Source organism: Aptenodytes forsteri, unplaced genomic scaffold (genome assembly GCF_000699145.1).
Source record: "Aptenodytes forsteri isolate BGI_AS27 unplaced genomic scaffold, ASM69914v1 Scaffold326, whole genome shotgun sequence".
NCBI classification, from domain to species: domain Eukaryota; kingdom Metazoa; phylum Chordata; class Aves; order Sphenisciformes; family Spheniscidae; genus Aptenodytes; species Aptenodytes forsteri.
Genome location: NW_008795677.1, coordinates 1,202,550 through 1,224,066, shown reverse-complemented (window position 1 = coordinate 1,224,066; position 21,517 = coordinate 1,202,550). Strand labels below are relative to the sequence as shown.

Genomic DNA, 21,517 nt, shown 5'->3' with positions numbered 1-21,517 from the left:
AGGGATAGGGATAGGGATAGGGATAGGGATAGGGAAAGGGATAGGGAAAGGGATAGAGAAAGGGACAGGGATAGGGATAGGGAAAGGTAAAAGGGAAAGGGAAAGGGAAAGGGATAGAGAAAGGGATAGGGATAGGGATAGGAATAGGGATAGGGAAAGGGAAAGCGAAAGGGAAAGGGAAAGGGAAAGGGATAGAGAAAGGGAAAGGGATAGGGAAAGGGATAGGGAAAAGAATAGGGAAAGGGATAGAGAAAGGAATAGGGATAGGGAAAGGGAAAGGGAAAGGGATAGGGAAAGGAATAGGGAAAGGGATAGAGAAAGGGAAAGGGAAAGGAATAGGGATAGGGAAAGGGATAGCATGCTGCAGAAGGGCTCAAATCCCAACTGACCTATCTAATAATAACATATGGTAAAGAATACATAACAACATCTAATAAAAACCTCCTCCAAATGAAGCAGGTCCAGCTCTCTGGGAGACGCTGACAATGTCGTTCTGCTTCAATGTTTCGTTTTGTTTTAGTTTTTTCGGGGCGGTTATTTGTTTCTTCCTGTGGGTTTGGGTTGTGGGTTTTGGGGGTTTTTTTTTTAAGATTTTGGGGTTTTTTGAAGGTAATATCGCCCCGAGAGGCCGAAGAAAAGCACTTTTCGTAGGGAGCGCCGGGGCCGGCGGGGCTCCCCTGCCCGGCTCCCTCCCGCCACCGCGACGCCAGGGGGGCGCGCAGCCCCGGCCAAGGCCAGCGGCGGGGAGGGGGGGAGAGGGGAAAGCGGAGCATGGGGGGAGAAAGATGGAGGCAAAAAAAGCAGCGGGTTTCTAACGGGCTGCCTGCGGGGAAAGCAGCCCTGCTGCGGGAAGAGCCCCCGTGGGATGCTGGTGTTTCCAGCCCCTGAAAAGCGCAGCTCCAGCCGCCGCGCCGAGGGGCTGGGACGGAGGACACGGATGCGCTGCCATGCAAAGCTTATTTCTAATGAGGAACACGAATTTCAACAAATGCCATAAACGGGGAGTTCAAGGAAAAACATCGGCTTGGGCCGATCAGCATGTTTTGTTTAGGTTTAGGCCTCTTAAAATGTCTTTTTAAAGCAAAATAGCATGCATTTCTGAGGAAAGCTATCCTTTGAAACAGATAGCAGAGAGAAGCAAAGGTTCCGCTAGGAAATACAGGAGCGGACTGTTTCAGCATTGAAAACTTTTTGCCAACTTATTTCCAAACCCAGCAATGCCTGGAAGTTGAGAAGTGGAAAGGGTTTCTCAATCCGTGTGTGTGTAAACTTGTAAACTTGCAGGCTGCAAGTTTATCAAGCTTCAGGGTGAAACCAAAAAGCATTTTCCTCCCGTAACCCCATTTAAAAGACTGTTCTGATCCTGCACGATAAAATCAGGAAATTGCCAACCTAAATATTCTCCTGGCCCATTTCTACCCATCTGTTTTTGTCTCAACATCATTCTTTGGCTAAAGCACCTTAGAATCATAGAATCATAGAATCACTGAGGTTGGAAAAGACCTCTAAGATCATCGAGTCCAACCATTGACCCAACACCACCATGCCCACCAAACCATGTCCCTAAGCGCCTCATCTACACGTCTTTTAAATACCTCCAGGGATGGGGACTCAACCAACCATCCCAAGTCCTTTTTTCTGTTACGCGGCTGTATAATCTTAGCTCCTCCTAGCCTTTGTCTTTTGGCTAGATTGACCAAGCTGGGAATTGGCCTCTCCTTTCCTGAAATTGATACCTTCAATGTCAACAAACTCGCTTTTTCCCTTTCACGAAATGTTTGGTTGCAAGTTCCCAGCCAGCTTCTGCCCCGGGTGCTCCTGCAGCCGGGGATAGCCCAACTTCTCCTGTGGCTTGTCCTGGCCCTGCCTGAGCTGCACAGAGGGACAGGACGGACCCGTGGTTGTCACTACCTCGCAGATCAAGGGTTTTGGCAATGCCTAGAGCAAAGAGCAGCATTCAAACACCATGCGGGCAACATGCAGCAGTTGTGCGAAACAAGGCAACCTTGACCCCAAATGGCCGGTCAAGCGTAACCTCTTCCACTTTAAAAGCGACTATCTTGCAGCCCATCTGGATCTCTGGAGAAGAGCTTTCCTGAGACCTCACCAACCTCAACTCCCATAATACCTTAGATACCATAACTCCCCAGCCATTGTCCCTGGACCACGCGGCCCCCTCCACCTCCGTTCGCTGAGGATTTCAGGGCTCGTTTCCTGACAGTTCCTTCCTCCTGCAATTCCAGCAAATCCAAAGATTTTATCTTGCGCATCTCTGTTAATAGCCCTTTTTGGGGAGCTGGATATTGGCCAAGCACTTCCTCAGCTACTGATCTGGTCTTAAGTTTGTTAAGCAGCGAGCCAAGCGTACGCTGTAGCAATCTAACCACAAAACCCAAGCAGCACAAAAGGCATACTCAGTATTCAACACCTCATTTCACAACCTAACAGACGAAGGCAGCACCCTTTTCCTCCTTTCCCACACGTGTAACCTCCCTGCATGCTTTCTTCCACATCGGCATTTCACAGCATTGGTGCTGGGGAGGTGGAGGTGAACTCCTGTTGAGCAGGGACTTTTCTAGGAGGTCATTGTGTCTCCTAATTTCTTATGGAGTGAGGCCAAGCATGAGGAGGAAAACACAAATAAAGGCAGTGAGGAGAGGGAGAGGGCAGCAACACTTCAGTATTTGTAGGAATATTGGTGTTCAGCTCAACTGAATTGAATAGGGCTGACACACACAAACAAATTGTAAGAAAGAAGTACACTGGTTTGCTTTGCGTGACTGGTATCTTGAAATGGATAATAATCTCTCTAACACAACACATGACATACCTGTTCGTGGTCCTGTATTTGCAGGGACTGGACACAGTGTTCTTGCAGATCTCCCAGCCTGAGAACTAACTGTTCTGTACTGAGAAATTTCTGAACCACGCAGAGGTGGGAGGCTTAAAGACCTACCTCTTGACACCCAGATCTCCAATAGACACTGAAGGTGGACCTACAACTTTGCCTTCATTTTACGAAGGTCATGGTGATTCAGGTAACTTGGCCTAGAACATAGTTGAAACTGATAGTTTACAGAGGGCTAAAGGCTTGGGAAATGAATCTTGAGAGAGAGTGGCAGAAATTATATGTTGCTTAAATAAATAAGTACTCTCCCGAAGCCCTTCAGCCTGAACAATAATATTTTCCTTTTAACTTGACCTGAACAGCTGGGCAGTCTCTGGTCGTGCTCACACGCCATCCACACTCACAGCTCCTTTATTCCCCACTCCCGTGCTGGGATTTAGCCAATGTTCCCAACCATCGGTACGAGAACAGGGGTGTCTCCTCCCAGCAGGAATCTGCAGCACGGCCGTCCCAGCACCCCATCCTCGAGGGCTCCCGCACGGCACAGGGCACCTGCCTTCTCCTGCATCACCCTCAACAAGAGGCCTGGCTGCTAACGACACTTGGGGAAAGACAGAGCAATGTGGCGATATCGTTAGCATATTTCTTGGTAACATAAGGAAATGGATAAGCTGATAATTCCCAGAAATGATGCATCTGGCAAGGCATTGCACAGAAAGATCACATTTTAATAGAGGTGGGACAGCAAGCTGGTAAGTTGCAGGTACATACATAAAAAAAAAGTTGTTGCACAGAATGGTACAGGTCTCAATCTCACTAAACAGCTCAAAAATGGCAGTCAGGAACATCTGTGGCAATATTTGATCACAGCTAAGAGCACAAGGGAGTGATGTGGGTGAGAGAGGGGAGGACATGAGGGGGATCCATGAGGACCCACTACACAGAACATAACATCGCCCGAGATCAACCAGAGTGTGGTGGAAATAGTCCCTTCTGTCCTGGAGCAGAATGGGAAAAATTCTGCACACTGCTGAAGATTGCGTCCCGAAATAGCTTGGCTGGAGGAGGGCCACAGGGTGCACTTTTCTGGGAGGGCAAAGATCTGAAAAAGGGTTCAAGGACATAGGGGGAGCATGAGGCAGACAGACTAGAAAGACACCCAGTGCCATGGTGGGACAGCCCTAGACTTGAAGTCCCGTGAGCTTTCACAAACATGCTCCTCACACCGTATGATGGAAAAACAGAGAAAGGAGAAGAAGGTGGCCACATGCTTGCTCTTCCTCCCTCACCCCTCAAGAATTATTTGTGGTTTCCTCTCTTACAGCAACAGCAGCATTGCACATATATCAAGGTGTGCCCTCAATATGGGAAGCCACGCAGCTGGACATGTGTCGGCTTATATTACACAACTAGAAGCGTCAAACTTTCCCAACAGTGTAGTCCTTTCCTCCCACACCCAGGAAAGCAGGACTGCCCAGAAGCTGTCTGTAAGAACAGATCTGGTGAAGTTGTTTGGGTCCATACCCAAAGGAGAGACAGGTTTCCCTGCAGCAGAAGATCCAGCAGTAAGTCTCTGCCTTTCCTCTTACTCCTGAGAGGACATGCTTGCTAGGGAGCCTCAGCTGCCTCCTGCCACCACCACTCCTCTGTCCCAGCTCCCCCAGCTTTGAAGCCCTTCAAAATAGCTTCCAGAACAGCAAGTTATACAGGCTACGTCCACCCAAAAAAGTTTCCTGGTGGGCAAAGGTGGAGAGGGTAAACTAAGGTTGGGATCCATTCTCCTCCCTGGATTACAACCCTTGGGTCCATTTCCCACATGAAGGGCCTTTGGTCTCCAGGCTGATGAAAGAGCAGTATTTCTGAGGAGGGGCTGCTGGCCAAGCCCAGTGTGGTGGGACTAGACCGTCTCCCTGGAGCTACCTTCCAGCAGCTGTCGCTGATGTTACCAGCACAGGAACGGCCCTGGGTTGTCCGTTCTTCCCCTTTCCCCCATAAAACAACAGATGGAAGAAGCCAGGGAGAAGGTTGAGAAAAACAAGTGCTCACTTGATGTACTTGCTCCCAAAACGTTGACGTATGGCCATCCTGGCCTGACTGGGCACCATGATGAAAGGCAAGCAGGAAAGCAGCACCAGCCATGGCTAAATAGCTGCTTCTCGCCCCAGAGTCACCCAAAGGTCACCAGCGGGCTGCCAGCTCTGCCAAAATACACCCACAAAAGCAGAAGGCATTGCCCTGACTCCGTTGGTGTGATCTGAGAAGTCGCTCACAGGAGGCCAGGGGATCCCAAGGGCTGCCGGCAAGAGCTGCCTGTGGCCCTTCCCCACCCGAAGGACCCCAGCATGTGGTGGAGGAAGAAGACTCTTGGTCTCTGATCTGCACAAAGACTCTCCAAATTTTCTCAGGACGCTGTAAGCCAAGAATGGGATATTTCCTGAGGATTAGGTAATGATGAAAGAAGCTAGTGGCAAGGAAGTCGGTCACAGGTCTGGGAATAACCTGTCCTAAAGGAAGTTGCTTTTATACAGTCTGATCAGTGATGACAATTTGTTTATGGCTTAAAGAAAGTTGTCTTACCCATCATGTTACTTTAACCTTCTTAACGAAAAGCTTTTTTTCTTCACACACTTAAAAACATTCTACAGCAATCCTATCGGTGGTCCCATGGATAGGCTGGAATGTTTCCTGTTGTTGGCTTGAGGTGCTCTTCCCTTTATGTCCACTAAATATATACTTACAAAAATCAAAGAAAAAAACACGAAGGAAGCTGATGAGTTTTTCAGGAATCTTAAGTGCCACCCACAGGTGTGGATTCATTTGCCTTTTTGGCAAAAGCACAGAGTCATACGGTCCCTGCCTCTCATTACATGTCATTCCTTACCCATTGCTTCCTTCTCTGCTCCTTCTGCTTTTGTAAGGCTGCTTTGAGAAAGAAACAAACCAACAGGGAATGACCTAGGCTTTATTTCCGCAGGGTTATTTTTAACCTGGATCTTCTCACTGCTTTTGTTTACGGTGCAGCTCCACAAAAAAGGTGTGTCTGCACAAATGAGGAGGCAGCAAGCTGCAGTTCATGGCAGAATGAGTTCGTGGCAGAATGAGTGGCCAGCGGCAAGGAGTCATTAAAAAAGAACATAAAAAGCTCTTGCATCTAAGTCACGAGTGATGGGATCCAGGAAAAAAAAAATGTTGCCTTTGCTGTACCCTGCGATCTATCACACTACAAATTCTATATGATTTTATCTAAAAAAACCCCATAACATTTCTCTGTCTTTTCCCAGTAAAGTAATGTAGGTTTTTAATTCATGCATCTTCTTGTTGTCATGCTTTTTTCAGCGTCACCAAAAGACCCAATATCGCACCTTCCTCTGGACCATCAGACAGAAGCTGCAGCGCCAAAAACAACAGAAAGGAAAAGCAAAATAAACATTTATTTCATCAGGAAGCTTACAGATGAGGCTCGCGGCATTGAAAGGTGTTATCTGCAGTGAAACCAAACAACCAAACTTATGGTCTTAGATCTGAGCTTGGAAACCTTCCCTGGGGCGACGGTCCCCCTCCACCAGAAAGCCAGGACATAAGGGGTACATAGGAGCTACCTAAGCTTTCCATACAAACGGAATTGGGATGGAGCTATTGGGACAGCTTCTGGCATAGTTATGGTACCACCAGGACCGTTATCCAGGAAAGCAGTACCAGAAGGACTGGCAAATGCCAAGGGGCTTCGGCAAAGTGGTAAATCAACACTTGATACGCACAAAAACTATACACACTAAAACTCCAGTGAGAAAGGTTGCTGCACTAAAAAGGAAAGACACAGAAACATATAGAAAAAGAGGCATAAAGGTTAAGACTAGAAAAGCAGGGCACAACAGAGAAGAACCTCTTATAAATATAGGCAAATGCTTTAATTCCTTGTAGAGCTCTATTTTTTCTAGATATATTTGCTGTCTTTATAGTGAGTTTTCTCAGTGGGTGTCTCCTGAGGCTGAAAAATCTTTTCCTTGCTCTAAATCTCACAGGGGTGGAAGAAGGGAATTTATTCAAAGCCTGTGTCTGTGATTATCACGTATCTGCTGCTTAGCTTCAAGATGTAAACAAGTTGTTTGTGTTTTGAATGAGAACATTTTCTTCCTATGAAGCTGCCAGAGGAATTCAGTGCATCTATCCACAATGAACTTTGAAAATCACCGTATAAGATTTAGCCATCCTATGAGAAGTAAAAGTAACAGGAAAGAAAATGATAGAAGCATCCAAAGCGGAGATCTAGCACCTCTTTCCTCGCTTTATGGAGGCTGAATATTTAGTCCAAACTTGCCACGCCAAATCTGACTAATGATCTTTAAAGCCCAGTACAATACCACTGCAGATTCAGCTCATAACTGAAACTTAAAAACCAAGCCTGGCGATTTGTCTCCAAGCAAGCGATACCTGAGATACCAGGGAAAAGGACAAAGCTTTGCAGTAACGAAGGGGAAACTTACTTCCCAGTTCTGGTTAGCTATTTCTTTTCTCATGTCTTGAGCAGATAGGAAGGTCTGCAACCTTTTAACCTCAACCAGAATATAATCTGGCATATTCATCATGTATCTGCAACATTTGGGCATCTACAACAACAAAGGGTTGATCCCTTCCAACCCAAACCATTCTATAAGCATTCAAGGTCAGGTTGGACGGGGCTCTGAGCAACCTGATCTAGTTGAAGATGCCCCTGCTCATCGCAGGGAGGTTGGAGTAGGTGATCTTTAGAAGTCCCTTCCAATCAAAACCATTCTATGATTCTTGATTATTGCTGAAGCCTTGTATTAAATCACAGAATCATAGAATAGTTCAGGTTGGAAGGGACCTCTAAAGGTCATCTAGTCCAACCCCCCTGCCGTGGGCAGGGACATCTTCAACTAGATCAGGTTGCTCAGAGCCCCGTCCAGCCTGACCTTGAACGTTTCCAGGGATGGGGCACCCACCACCTCTCTGGGCAACCTGGGCCAGTGCTTCACCACCCTCAGCGTAAAACATTTCTTCCTTATATCTAGTCTGAATCTACCCCCCTTTAGTTTAAAGCCATTCCCCCTTGTCCTGTCGCAACAGGCCCCGCTAAAAAGTCTGTCCCCAAAAGGCTGCAGTGAGGTCTCCCTGGAGCCTTCTCCTCTCCAAGCTGAACAACCCCAACTCTCTCAGCCTTTCCTCACAGGAGAGGTGTTCCATCCCCCCCCTCATTTTCGTGGGTGTACAGCGCAGTGTACAGTGCTGCTCTTCTAAGGAAGAATTCCTGAATTGGCTCACAATGACATCCCAAGGAAGTTCTGGTATTCCTCGTCTCTCCATTATTCTAACTCCTACATAATACCTAAATAATATAAACCTAGTGTACCCACATGAAGACAAGAGTAACTTCCAGCAAATACTTTGAGATTTCCCTAACTATTGTTTTTGTTTCATTACAGAGTAACTAAGAAGACCAAGACAGAGATGCATGACGTGCTCTGATTTTGTTACTTTACAACGAGACAGAGATGCATGACGTGCTCTGATTTTTGTTACAACTAAATAAAATTTAGCATTGGTTGTTTTTTGTTTGAAAGAGCAAACACACCACAGCCCTAGATAAATCAGTGTTGTACCACCGAAAGGTACAATTTTCATTAGGATGAATAAGCCTCAACTGGTCTGCGGCATTTACCAAACAATGGCAGAAGGCTGCCCCGGAAGATTAATTCAGTTTCTTTTAAGACTGTCTTTTCTGTTCAATGCATAATAAACAGTATTGATCAAACAGGTGAGGAAAACCGCAGACTTGGTATCGTGATTCGGTATGCAGTCTGGAGCTACACATGTCTTTTTAAACATGCCTTTTTAACATTCCTTCAACAGTCTGGCTGATTTCAATGCTGGCCGAGCACCAACACCAACCGCTGCTAGATTCTTCGTCTTGAAACACAGAAGATTTGCTTGCTATGGCGAAGAGGGAAGTTTCCCTGTTGTTATCCACAGTACAGATTTGGAGTACGTGCCAAAATATACCCGGGGGATGGTGGTGTTGGTTTTGTTTGGGTTTTTTTTAATAATTGTATAATTATCCAAATGAAAGGAAGGAGTTATGGTCTTCCCAACTATAGCTACCTCTCTCCTACCAGTGCTACTGGACCAGAATAATAAAAAGTATTATTTGGTTTTCTTTACAGCTCTGTAATAAAACAATTCACAGAAGGCTAACATGAAATTTCTGAGGAAAATTCCTCCTAGTCCTCCCCTGCCCTTCCCCTCACAAGATCTTCATCCTACTTGGGAACTGTTAAAAAAAAAACCTGAATGCTGTTCTTCAAAACCCCAGTGCAATAGGGTAGCTTTCACCTTTGTTCTGTAACACACCTGGACCTTTAATATGAAGGGCAGCAACATGTCTTCAGAGACTCTTCTCTCATATTTATGTAACTGAACTTTCTCATTAGAGGTGTTGCCTTCTTTTTTTGAAATCAGAAAGTATTACCATTCCAGGGAACCACAAATGAAAGTATTTGCTAGTACTACAGCCCACTTTCTTTTTGCAAGCACGTGCACTGTTCATCCCAATACACAAGCTAAAACAACATGGGCATTTTCTTGTGTAACACTGGATCCCCCCCCCCAATAGAAACACATCTCAAAAAAATATTATGTGATCTCATTGCAGGAAAAATTACAATATCTTTATGTCAAAAATTACATCACTTGAAAGAAGAATCACACCTCATATTTGTTGGCCACTAGCCATCTCTAGTGATGCACAGCAAGGAAGATCGGAGTCATTTGTCAAGACACCAAAAAACCCCGAGAGTTTATTAAAAGTGTTGACATCTTCTGAAGAAAAAAAAACAACCACTAAAGCAAATGAAGCACAGCTCAGCATCAGAAGGAATCAAATGGCTGCCTTCTAATACAGGTGCACATGTGTAAGTGGGTTTATTTGTATACGAAACCTAATACAGGTACCCACACAAATTAAGGGGGAAAAGTTAGCACCCTGGAAATAACAGGGCTGAAGTTTTGCCTAAATGGATGCATGCATACACTAGTATTTTAGTTGCGTCTCTTCGCTACAGGTGTACAGATCAGACTAACTACAGCAAATCCTGCATACTTACCATGCCACAGCATGAAATCAGAACATAATCAACTTCATGAAAAGTGGTACCTTTCGAGAACATCAAAAAGATTAACACAGAACAGTACTAAAAACCTGATTTCGCAAGTGACCTGGGGAGTAAGAAAAAACTGCTAGCACATTCATTGATTTCCTTAAACTCTGAATACTTGATAACCGTCTCCAGAACCTATTTCTGCAGGTGATAATTAAACTGTCTTGTTTTTACAGCTGCTTTCTTCTTGAATCCTTGAGCTATTCAAAGGAAATCAGAAAGCAGAATACCAAAACCTAGTGCGAGTGCCCAAGCGTCTCAAGTTGCTTTGAAAAATCTTTACGCAAATGGCACATGTCTTCTATACTGCTTCTCGTGGCTATTTCTTGTCTGCTAGTTTTGCCCACAGAATATTTTATCTCGGTTGCTCCAATTACCTTTCTTTTTATACACAGATATTTGGGAGAGCAGTGAAGCCCATTTTAGAAGGCTGCATGCGGGCTGCAGGTTACACAGCTGTGCTGCCTAGGGACTTCTGCACACCTGCCCCAGGAACAGCTAAGAAGCAACTAATTTTGCACCACTTGTACTCTCCCCCCTGTCAGGCACATTCTGTGGAACTGTTCCCCCCACGCCACTCTCCACCCACTTCGTCCAATACAGGTTCCATTGATACTGCAGGGAGCTGAAATGAAAGATAACTACAATAATCAGATCATATTTGAACTTACAAGAAAGTAACTTTGAACAAAACAGGTGTTTCTATAAGTTCAGGTGGATCAGACCCATCTAGAAGTTTGGCAATACAATTAATAATGTGGCAACCTCCTCTTTTTGCAACTGAATTGAAGCGTGTTTATAGCTAAAGAGACTATTCGGAAATCAATGATCTCATCTAATATCACTGTGAAAAAATCTTTTGGTTTTGCTTTCTAAGAAACCGGTGTAACTTAACACATACAAAAAAATCCCACACTTTACCAGGAATGTTTACATAAACTTTAAAAATATTTTAACTGCCTTAAAAAAGAAATCTGGCTAAGCATTCCGTCTGTCAATTGGTTCAATGCTCCTACAGGAAACAGATCTACATTCACAAAATACAATAATTTTTGATTTGAAATACGTATCATGCATCATGGTATATACTGGGAAGAAAGAATTCATGTATCCTAATAAGCTTCCATTTATATACACACACACACTGCGTAATTTAAAATAAACAGCATTCATTTGAATAAAAATATACTTCCAACAACAGAATTTCTCTATTAAATCCATGTTTATTGCTTAAGTTTTATCACAGTGGAGATTAAATTATGCTTAATCATCCGGTCAGTGCTTTTGTACCTTCTTCAATGCCAAAAAAAACATTTAAACCAAGTCATTCATACACTCTAAGTCTTATTACCATCCCACCATTCATCGCCTCTGTGTGCTCCTTTAGTTGCCGCAAACTGCAAGATTGTAAAAAGGTATAGCTAATAGGCTTATTTATAATACCATTTTCTTCAAGTATTCAGAAAGCAGTACAAGTAGCTGTACTGTATATTAGAAACATAACTGCACTGTTATTTATTGCTACAGGATAGAGGCTCCTGATGGAATGATAGTGAAATATTGCATCACTGTGTATGAAGATGATCTCAGCATCCTGTAATCACCGCAACTCTTCCCATGTTAGTGAACAACACTAGGTAAATGGGTTTTCTTTCCTTTCTCTTTCAGGCATGGGTTTCGAACTACAAATAAATAAAGCATACACTCACATGTGTAGTGCAAATTCCAAGTAAACAGAATGACATGGAAATAAACTCATAGTTGCCAACTCTGGTTCCGCGGGGCAGTTATGATTTTATGCCCAGCGCCCTGCTTCCCCGCCCTCGGTGCACACCACCGCCAGCGTCCCATGTCGGCGACAATGATTGAAAGAGATTGTTGCAGGGAGGGGCCGGAGCTGGGGAGGGGGGAGCCGCCCACCTCTGCAAACCTCGCGCTCCGGTGGCCAGGCTTCACCCGACACGTCCCATCAGACCTCGGAAGGAAGGCTGGTCACCCACCCGGAGAGCAGCCTCCCGTCCCGCATCGGAGAATTTGTATTGGCAACTACGTGAAACATGGATTGCGTGGCCCAGACTAATAGAAGGTAATATTTTTCCGGATACAACCATTGAAAGAGAACATCTACAACATTGCGATTTAGAAAGAACTTAATAACAATGAGAATTAATAGGAAAGACATTCAACTTTAGGGTGGTGGGGGGGGCACGTTTGTTGTTCATTCGTTTTAAACAAACCCCAAATAGTGGTTTGATTCTGCACAGCTCTGGGCCGTTACAAAACCTTCTGCATTAAGCACAGGGCTAGATTTTTTTTGTCGTCGTCATCTCATTTATTTTTCTTAATTATGCAAGTCTTTCTCCCACACAGCCACATTTCAAACTGAAGTAGAACTCCCTAATATTTTCATGGCATAAATTATATATGCAGAGAAAGGCAACAAATAAATTTTTTTATAAATTAAAAATTAAGACATATTGTAGACTTGCTCAAGACCCTTTTCTCCAAAGTACTGGTAGCGAGCAGAAGAGTCATGCAGCTTATCTGTGAAAGGAGTACATATTTTTTGCCATTTGTCTTCAGTGCTCATTTTAAGATTTTTTTTTTTTAATGTCTGTTCTCAGTCCGCAACTTGCGATTTCTTGCACAAAGACTGGGGAAAATTATTTTTTTTTAAACAGCATTCTTACACAACATGTTGAACCTTCAACAAAGGAAACACAGAGCTAGCACTAAAGTTCTCTCAGATAAAAGATGGATATATTAAAATAATAAAAAAATAAAAGGAAAAAACCTCTGCAAATAAAAAGAAACCTTTCCTCATTTGGGACACACATATGTAGCTTTTAAAAACTGAAAATTCATAAATACGGTCATTGTATAACTTTAGAGAATTAAGGCTTCTAAAAACTTCAATGCCAAAATAACCTCTCTGCATCAGTATTAAGAATAAAATATTTTCCATTTTAGGTTGTGCTTGCCTTTTTTTTTTTTTAAAAGACTTTTCTTAGTTCCGCAGAATTTTGTCACATAATATTACATACTGAAGGGGAGTGTTAGAACTGCTTATTGAGGTTTTAAGTAGTTGTTAGACTAAGTTACAGCGATAAAATTCGATTACTGATCTGATTCATTACTACTTTACATGGGGCAGTTGGCTCATTTCACCTTTTTTTCATGCTTAATGTGGCCATTTCTTCTATACTTGCCATTTGGTATCCCATTCTGGTAATGTCCATTAACAGCGCTATGTTCATCATTTGACCAAAGATGTTTGCTTTGTTTGCGGATAAATTTTGTTATCCTGGCCAAAATATAATAAAGTAAGGCAGCACCCACTAGTACAACAAAGGCAATATCCAGTAAGAAATACTGATATAAAGAGATGCTGTAAACAGCGGCACGTAGATGTTGGGCTCCGTTGTGACGGAGGATGTAATTAATCCAGTATACAGTCCGGTTAACAGGATGACCAGGTTGGTCTTTGTGGATCTCAGACAGCCTCTGGGCCCGCTGCCGGTAGCTGCAGGGAAGAAGAAGAAAGAAGAGGGAAGAAAGGAAAAATTGTCGTCAGCGCTCTGAGCCGCGCAAGCCTGCAAACACATAAATATACTTAAGCCTCTTCAGATCAAACAGCGTATTACCCCAGGACTCTCGCAACCACCAGCATACAGAGGGCTAGACAGGGCAGATAATCTGTCTCTAAATCAGTCCTTACAGCTCATTGATGAAGAATGACTAGAAAGGCAGACCCGTGTGTGACTAAAGGCAGAAAGCCACCCTCCAGCAAAGCTATGAAGAGCCAAGCTGACCTGCTGCCAGAGGGGAATCTTATCTAATCCAAAATGAATCCTATCCAGTGAGACACACTTGTAAAATGGCAACATACCCTGTCTAACGCACGACTCATTTAAGTCATTGTGCAACTGAATTACTAGAGAAACACAGAACAAAGCGAGAAACTCGGTTTTGATTGCGCAATAGACTTATTTCCGCTTGGGTCCAGAGTTCAGCCTAAAACTTTTTATTTTTCTCAACAGGCCGTCCCCAGCAGCCGATCATGTCAAATTCCTCCTCTCCGCCCTCACCGCAGCTGCAGGGTCAACAGGTTATTTATGCAGGACTTGCCTTTCTACTAAGGATAATTGCACAAGGGAAAGGTGATGCAACTGATGTTATCGAGATCTCTTTAGCAACATTCCCCTTTGCTGTGGTTCTGCTGCTCGCTCCTGACAGGTTGCTCCTCTCCCAAGGCAAGCGCCACTTAAAGACTTTGCTCCCATGCAAGCAAGAAGCATTGTCAGCACCGTACTCCAAAACTGCGGTTAGCCCAATACAATAAACCACCAGCTAACACCATTATTTTTAATCTGGAGATGGTCTGAACATTACAGATGTTTAAAACAGAACAGTTCGGAACAAACTTGTGAAGTGACTCTCCTCGCACTTTAATATCCCTGAGCAAATTCGTTTGCTGGAATTAGAAAGAGTTCCGAAACCCAGTTCATGGGCTTCTACTTATTCTGAGTAACAAAAAAAAATTTACAAAAAACAGACTGGAGTCCTCATATTCATAATAATTTGTTAGAATATTGTCATTGCAACAAACACAAATGACCTTCCTGACCTTAAGAGGTATTACTGGCCAGAGCAGGAAAATTTATTGGTTTTTTTTTTTAAATCAAATCACAGGACTTTAGAAAAGAGTCACTCGTTTTGAACACCTCCATATTTTTAGCTACAATCCAAACATGCCACCCTACAATTGTATAGGTGTACTTTGTGGCAGGCCCCTTAGGCAGCACAACAGACAGACTGCTAAATATGGAGTAATCAAGACGCACAAAAAGAGACATTGGTCTGCAGCAAAGAATAAGTCAGGACAGGTTTGTTTCTATAACCTTTCTGCTCTTCACATGGCAAGTGTCACAAAAAGCAGATGAGACAATTGAGTTTTGGTACGCTGAGCAACGAGCTTAGCACCTACACAGAAACCTGATCAATTGAGTAATCTTGTGAAATGGGACAACCATCCAAAGACTTGCCCCAACTGTACACACAAATAAATCCCAACATGCAGGTTTTTTTCCCTTGCACAAAGGTTCTGCATATGCATATTTATCTCATAACAATAACATAAAAGCAAGAAACACTTGCTCATTCCATACCTGGGATCATTAATAACTTTTACTAGGGCTTCATACAATTCGTTCTCAGTGACAGTCTTCCAGTTCAACAATATTCCCATGCCTTTGGCCTGCACACGAGTCATAGTATCGTAATGGTCTCCAAAAAGGGGAATCCCCACCACCGGGACCCCATGGTACATGGTTTCAAAAATGCTGTTCAAACCTCCGTGACTAAGAAAAGCTTTAATGTTAGAGTGACCTGAAAACAGAAGAGGCATGAAGATTAAAAAAAAAAAACCACACCACAAAAAACCCCACACATTTACATGTCCTTAATGTAAAGTTATTGAAGCAACTGGGTACAACGCATTTGCCACCGTGTTTCTATGGCTGCAATTCAGGAAGGCAAAAACGAACGCAACCTGTTCTGAAGTTCTCCTTAAACCCACTCCACTGAAATTTCACATGCATTAGATGATTTCCTTACACACTAAGAGAGGGGGAACAGCCAATGCAAAGAAAATTCTCATGTATGAGAGTTGTGTAAAATTATTAATGGAGTAATTAATATACATTGTTTACTCCTGAGTCGCTGCAGGTGGTGCCTACAACCAGCTTAGCAGTACAAATGAGCCAGGGAGAGAGCATTTTTCCTCATTATTCATACGAAATACAAGCTATTTAATGACAGGACAACTGATGTTACATTCTCTCTAAAGCTTCACACACCTTACTTCAGGCTAGCAAGATCTGACAATAATGATAACCTTATGTAATGGGAAAATGAGACTGCCTCAGAGCAATTTAGTAACCAAAACAAATTTACTCGGTTTAAAAGTCATTTGCCTAATCATTATGATAAATACTCTAGCTGACATGCACACACACAGACACACATGCTTAACGCATTCATCAGCACCCATCATAGTACTGGCGCTGTTTTGCGAACCCACAAACATCCAGGTATCCCAGAGACAACCATAAACATTCTGTGGCCCCTCGGATCTGCAATGTATTCAGCTACCCTTCGACTGGGAAGGAAAGGAAAAGTAAAATACGTAGACCCTAACATAGTCTTTACCAAAAGATGGAGGAATATCAAGTTTCACCTCTGCACCTAAGAACCCAGAGCACCTCAGGTTAGTTAACAGAAAGGTTATTATCAGCTTGCAACACATGCCCAAGTTCTGTTAGAGCTTTCTTTGGAGGAAAAATAAATGTGTATGTATACAGCACTACGAACAGACCCCCTAAATCTTGTTTTGATGCAATGTGAACAAATCTTGTACGCTCAGTTTTATGACTCTTCTATGAAGAGACCAGTGAACACCATACCATGCTTTTTCATAACAGAGAAATTAAAAGTTACAGTCATCAGCTCCCTAAAATAGCAGATTCAAGAAAATCCCTACTTGCTTATCTTTAATAACTATTTTTTCCTCGAGCTGTATAGCTCCCATGGTATAGAAGACACTTGTCAAAAAGTTTTCCCATTTATTAGGCCAAAGAGTCTTTGGAATAACTATATCCTTCTCTACACATTAACTTAAGGAAAAAAAAGGCGTTACTACCAGGGAAAGATAATTAACATCAGAAAGGTGTTTGATTTCGTCATCTTGAAACTCCGACGAATTCTATATTCTTGTTCTATGACTTCCATTACAGAAATTATCCTAGATTTATGATGACTGGTAATTTAGTAGCATATTGTTGGAAGAACAACCTGAACTCGAGTCAGAATAAGCAGTGGATGATCAAAATAGATACTCACCAAGGAGGTCGTTTTGTGGTAACCATTCTATAAGCTTTGTATTGTTGCCTAAATTCCTTGGCTTGTTTCCTGAAAACCTAAAACAATAAAATCAAATTGAAACTGAGTTATCAAGACCTCCAAAATCGATAAACTCAAACCAGAGAATCAAACCAAATGATCCATGAGCCCTAAGCAGATCTCCAGCTACCCGGGGATACTGTTTACTCACTATTACAAGAAAACAAAATAGGCTCAACCAAAATGCTGTAAACAGCTAATAACTTCCAACTCCATGATGTTTTCATCATTCAGTTTCCTCACAATCTGGCTTGAAATGCAGTGTTTTCTATTAACATAATGGCAACATAGTTCCTTCTCAACACACATATAACTCTTACCACTATGACTGGCAGGAGGTTTCATAACCTCCCCATGGCTCCGAGCCCATTGCTTTACTGAAAACTCTGGCTGGTACTAGATAAATAACTCCACCGAGAACATCCCATCAGCAGCACATAAATAATAATCCCTACCACCAACACAAGGCATTCCCTTTCAGTTGGCCAGTTTCCTGTAGCTATTGATAATCCACACTGTCTTATTTTAAAAGGAGTTACTAATACCAGGAAGGGAAAGGCTGACAGCTCAGCTTACGAGGCAAGAAGCTACTGATAAGAAGTTTGGGATCAGACTGTGAGACAAGTGTCTCACTTGTCTTACTTGCTCAACTGCCTGAAACCCAATGGCAACATCTTGCTCACCTGAGGTTGCTGGAAAAGTTTAGCCCATAAAATACAGGCTCAAAGTACAAACTGGTTTACATATTAATGTTATAAGCAGTTAATATAGAAAGCTAAATATATTCTAAACGGAAAAGAGTGAAAAAAATTACCAGTGACCACTAGAGGATAGAACTGTGTTGTGACAGTTCCATCGAACGACTTAAAAAATATTCTGGTTATTAGAGAGCATTAGAACTATAACTTCATAAAGAATCACCTACATATTCCCAATTGAGCAAGCCATACATCTTTACAACTGGCTTGTACATTCTATATGTTGGAAAAAAGCCTACGTTATTTATGATAACTTATACAAAAGCAAATAAACTGTTACTACTACTCCATAATCGGAAGCGTATGAAGAACTAAAGATTTTCTTGATTTGGCATTGTGACATAAGACTGCCAAGCAGTACTACCTTTCTCATTTTCAGAAATATCTAGTATAAAAACCATCTGCGTCCAACAGACTATAGGCCAATGATCTGAAGAACAAAAAAAAAATCACAGTAAAGTTGGACTCAATTTTGTATTTAGGTATTTAATTATGGATCTCAAATTCCCACTGGGGTGGCTGAAAGCCACTTGCTCAGCTCTCCCAAAGACCATGTCTTACACCTAGTCCCAGGGACATCTTTCCATTCCACAAATCCTGATGGAAAGAAACAGCAGGTGAGTTCCCTTATCCAAAAAGCCATTCAGCAGATAATAGATTGCAGATAAAAACAGAACAAAACAAAAAACAAAAAAGCATTGGTAAGGAAATACAAGTGAGGAAAATTAAACATTTTAAAAGGTGGCTTCAACTGAAATTGTTGCTTTTGCATTAAAAAAGTTATCCCCGAGAAAAATCCATTAAAATTTATGTATTTACTACAGGAAGTGGATACTTCCTACAGAAAAACATACCAGGGAAAAACACGATAAAAGAATAAAACAAAAGAAAAGCAGTAAGATCAAGTGGGACTAACAATTAATTATAAGCCAAGCAGTGTTGCAGGTTTCATGAGAAACAAACATATAGCAGCTCTACCCCAAACAAAAACTCGTGAGATCTTCACTACAACTACCAAAGGTTCTGTGCCGTGGCCTGAAGAATTTCCATTTTCCTGTTCGTTAGTGGGGTTCACTATTTCAATTATACACAGCGATGAAAACGGTCCCTAAGAGATGGTGGGGAACAGGACGCTAAATAGACTGCTAATACAACTCCAAAAGCGCAGCAAGGACAGCAGTCAAATTGTAAGACACTGATTATTTGGAAACCAATGGTTCACATGAACTCCTCTAAATTATATTCGAGCGACGCTCCATATGAAGCAGAGCTGACTAAACAGTTCTTGGATTTTTACAGTAAGTTTAGAGAGCCACTCAAGATGTTTTTAGAGCCAAAAAAGCTTGTTACTGATTTTTACTCCTGCAGATTTTTCTTCCTCCAATTTCTCACAGATAAAGACAAATGAGAAGAGCAATTATGAAAGTCTATATTTACAGATAAAAGAGGAGAAGGAGCCCAAAAAAAAAAAGAGGAAAAAAGAAAGATAAAGAAGAAAACCTAGGATTAAATCAGCAGGATGTCATTCTTGCTCCCTACAGTGGCTTCTTTATCAGAAATGATGACAGTATGTCACAAATGTTATAACCTCAGACTCTCTTCTCACTGTCAGCAATCCTTCTAGGCTATAAACTCCGGACAGGAGTATAACCTATGCCTTATTCTGCCACAAAATCATTGCTCCTCCTTATTACCAGGGGACCACAACATTTCCACAAAGAGTCTTTCAAAAGAGTCAGGTCCTCTGCACCACCCAGACTGTCTCAATTTCAGCTTCTGCAACTCTAGATCAAAATGGCACAGTAAGAAATGAGCATGCTTCAAATCACCCCAAGTACATCTATCATTGCACTTACCTCCAAATAACCCTCTGAGGCAGTCTCGCCAGAGCATGTGCTAACTTATTTGCTATATCTTCCGACAGGTATTTCACCCCAGCTCCAAATGAGACGAGGACAAAGCCATTTTCGTTAGCACCATTCACCCATATTTGGAGATCCTGTTGTGAAAAGTGAAAGTTTATACTGAGCACTGTAGAACCACAGGTAAACCACAGAAGCAGATTAAACAACCATTGCTTAGGAAGAACAGTCATTGGTCCTGACATTACTTCGCAAGCCAAGTTTCAAAAGCCATGAACATTTTAGAAGTTATCGAGTATAACGACTCGATGATTCAGAATCCACGGTTCAGGCTATGAACAGCAAAATTCTTCCGGGTTTGTTTTAGCTTCCGTATTAACAACCAGTTTCATAAGACAATATGTCCTTTCTTAACCGATCAGTTGACACACATTCACATGTTAACACATTACGTTTTAACTCGGCAAAACATAAATAGATCTATCTTGCAGTATCAGCCTGGAAGTACAGCACAGGAAATACATGAGCGAAGTCTGGGACTCAACTGTGTGATTTTTAGCCTTAAAGAAAGTGAGTGTGCTCCAGAAAGGGTTGTTTTTATTTCATTTATATAAAAATAATAAACACAACTTGAAAGAAGCCGGAGCTTCAAAAACCACCCTCAGTTTCCACTGCTCCAATATTTCAAGGAGCAAGGAACAATACTGCATCTGCATGGCAAGTACAGGGTGGGTGTCCCTCTTTCTTGGCTCTCTATACTTTATCTTCCTTAGACCTAACTGTGTGCCTCTTCCACAGCAAGTTACCAGTATTACATTAAATATAAACAAGTGTAACAAAGGCCAAAGCCCTTTACATCCTTAAGCTCATCCTCCTCCTGTAAGTACTCTGAAATCGAGTCTCTTGCAACACAGTTTTTGCTGACCCTCTTGATTCAAGGGCTGCCCCAACACAGGCAAGGCAGGCAACAACCCTGAAAGCAAAGGTCTGCAGTACTGCACTGCTCAGAAGTACTCCAAAAGCAGAACCAACATCAACCTGCTGGGGGGTAACCCAACGGCCACACCATGAGATTCAAGTTCAGAGGCAGCAGCTTTTACAGTAGGGCACCCTGCGATGCTTCTTCTGTGGCAGCGTCAGGCCCCCTGCCTTCTGCTGCACAGGGCTTTGGGGCTGTCACCAAGAGATGCTCAGCCCACACGTGGTCACTGGGGGGAACGCCCTATGCACAACCACAGCTGGCCCAGGGTTTCACTACACTAAACACCTCAGTGCCTTGGGTCCAGTCACAGGTAATTCCTTCACTGCTGATGCTTTGGGCAAGTCCCAGTTAAGTTGCAAAGGAGACCGCGACATCCAAACCCCTGGGCTGACTTGGTGGAAACGGGATTTGTGTCACCGGTGACAAGGCAAGCCAGCAGACACCACTACCAACTGCCACCAGGACAGCAGGGCTCTGCAGGGTGGGAGGAAAAACCATCCTAGTACACAAGAGACAGCAGAGCTGTCAGCTAAAACAAGTCTTGGACACAAGAACAATGTAATTTGGCTTCAGGGAGGAAAAAAAAAATGATAGTAATTTGGCTTCAGGGAGGAAAAAAAAAAAAATGATGGGAAAAAAGGTGAAAGCCTCAGTGTACCCTTTGCTTTTGGAAATGTAGATTTAAATTCTATTTTTCCAATGCAACTGTTGGCAGTGGAAACTAGAAAATTATACCACTGACACAGATATGTCAGTCTGCCAACGAATAACTTACATTTCCCAGGATATGGCTTAATTCTGGTCTCACCAATTTAGACATAAGCTTGCTCAATATTAGTACAGCAATAGGAAATGAGTAAAAGGAAAATCAAGAGCCCTGTTCACAATGCACCTCTTGTCCTGGTAATAAATAGCAGGCCAGACAGTAATAG

The 21,517-nt window shown here is 42.7% G+C and overlaps 1 protein-coding gene across 1 annotated transcript in view; it reads right to left on the bottom strand.

The window, feature by feature from the left end:
* Positions 1 to 13,026: 13,026 nt before the first annotated feature.
* The window catches only part of UGT8 (UDP glycosyltransferase 8), a 28,096-nt gene continuing 19,605 nt past the window's right edge, over positions 13,027 to 21,517 (bottom strand). The window contains exons 2-5 of the mRNA XM_009282621.1: positions 19,598 to 19,740; positions 16,924 to 17,000; positions 15,192 to 15,411; positions 13,027 to 13,546 (exon numbers count right to left, since the gene is read on the bottom strand). Coding sequence (XP_009280896.1) covers positions 13,183 to 13,546; positions 15,192 to 15,411; positions 16,924 to 17,000; positions 19,598 to 19,740 — 804 coding nt within the window. The 3' untranslated portion in view covers positions 13,027 to 13,182. The remainder of the gene's footprint in view (positions 13,547 to 15,191; positions 15,412 to 16,923; positions 17,001 to 19,597; positions 19,741 to 21,517) is intronic.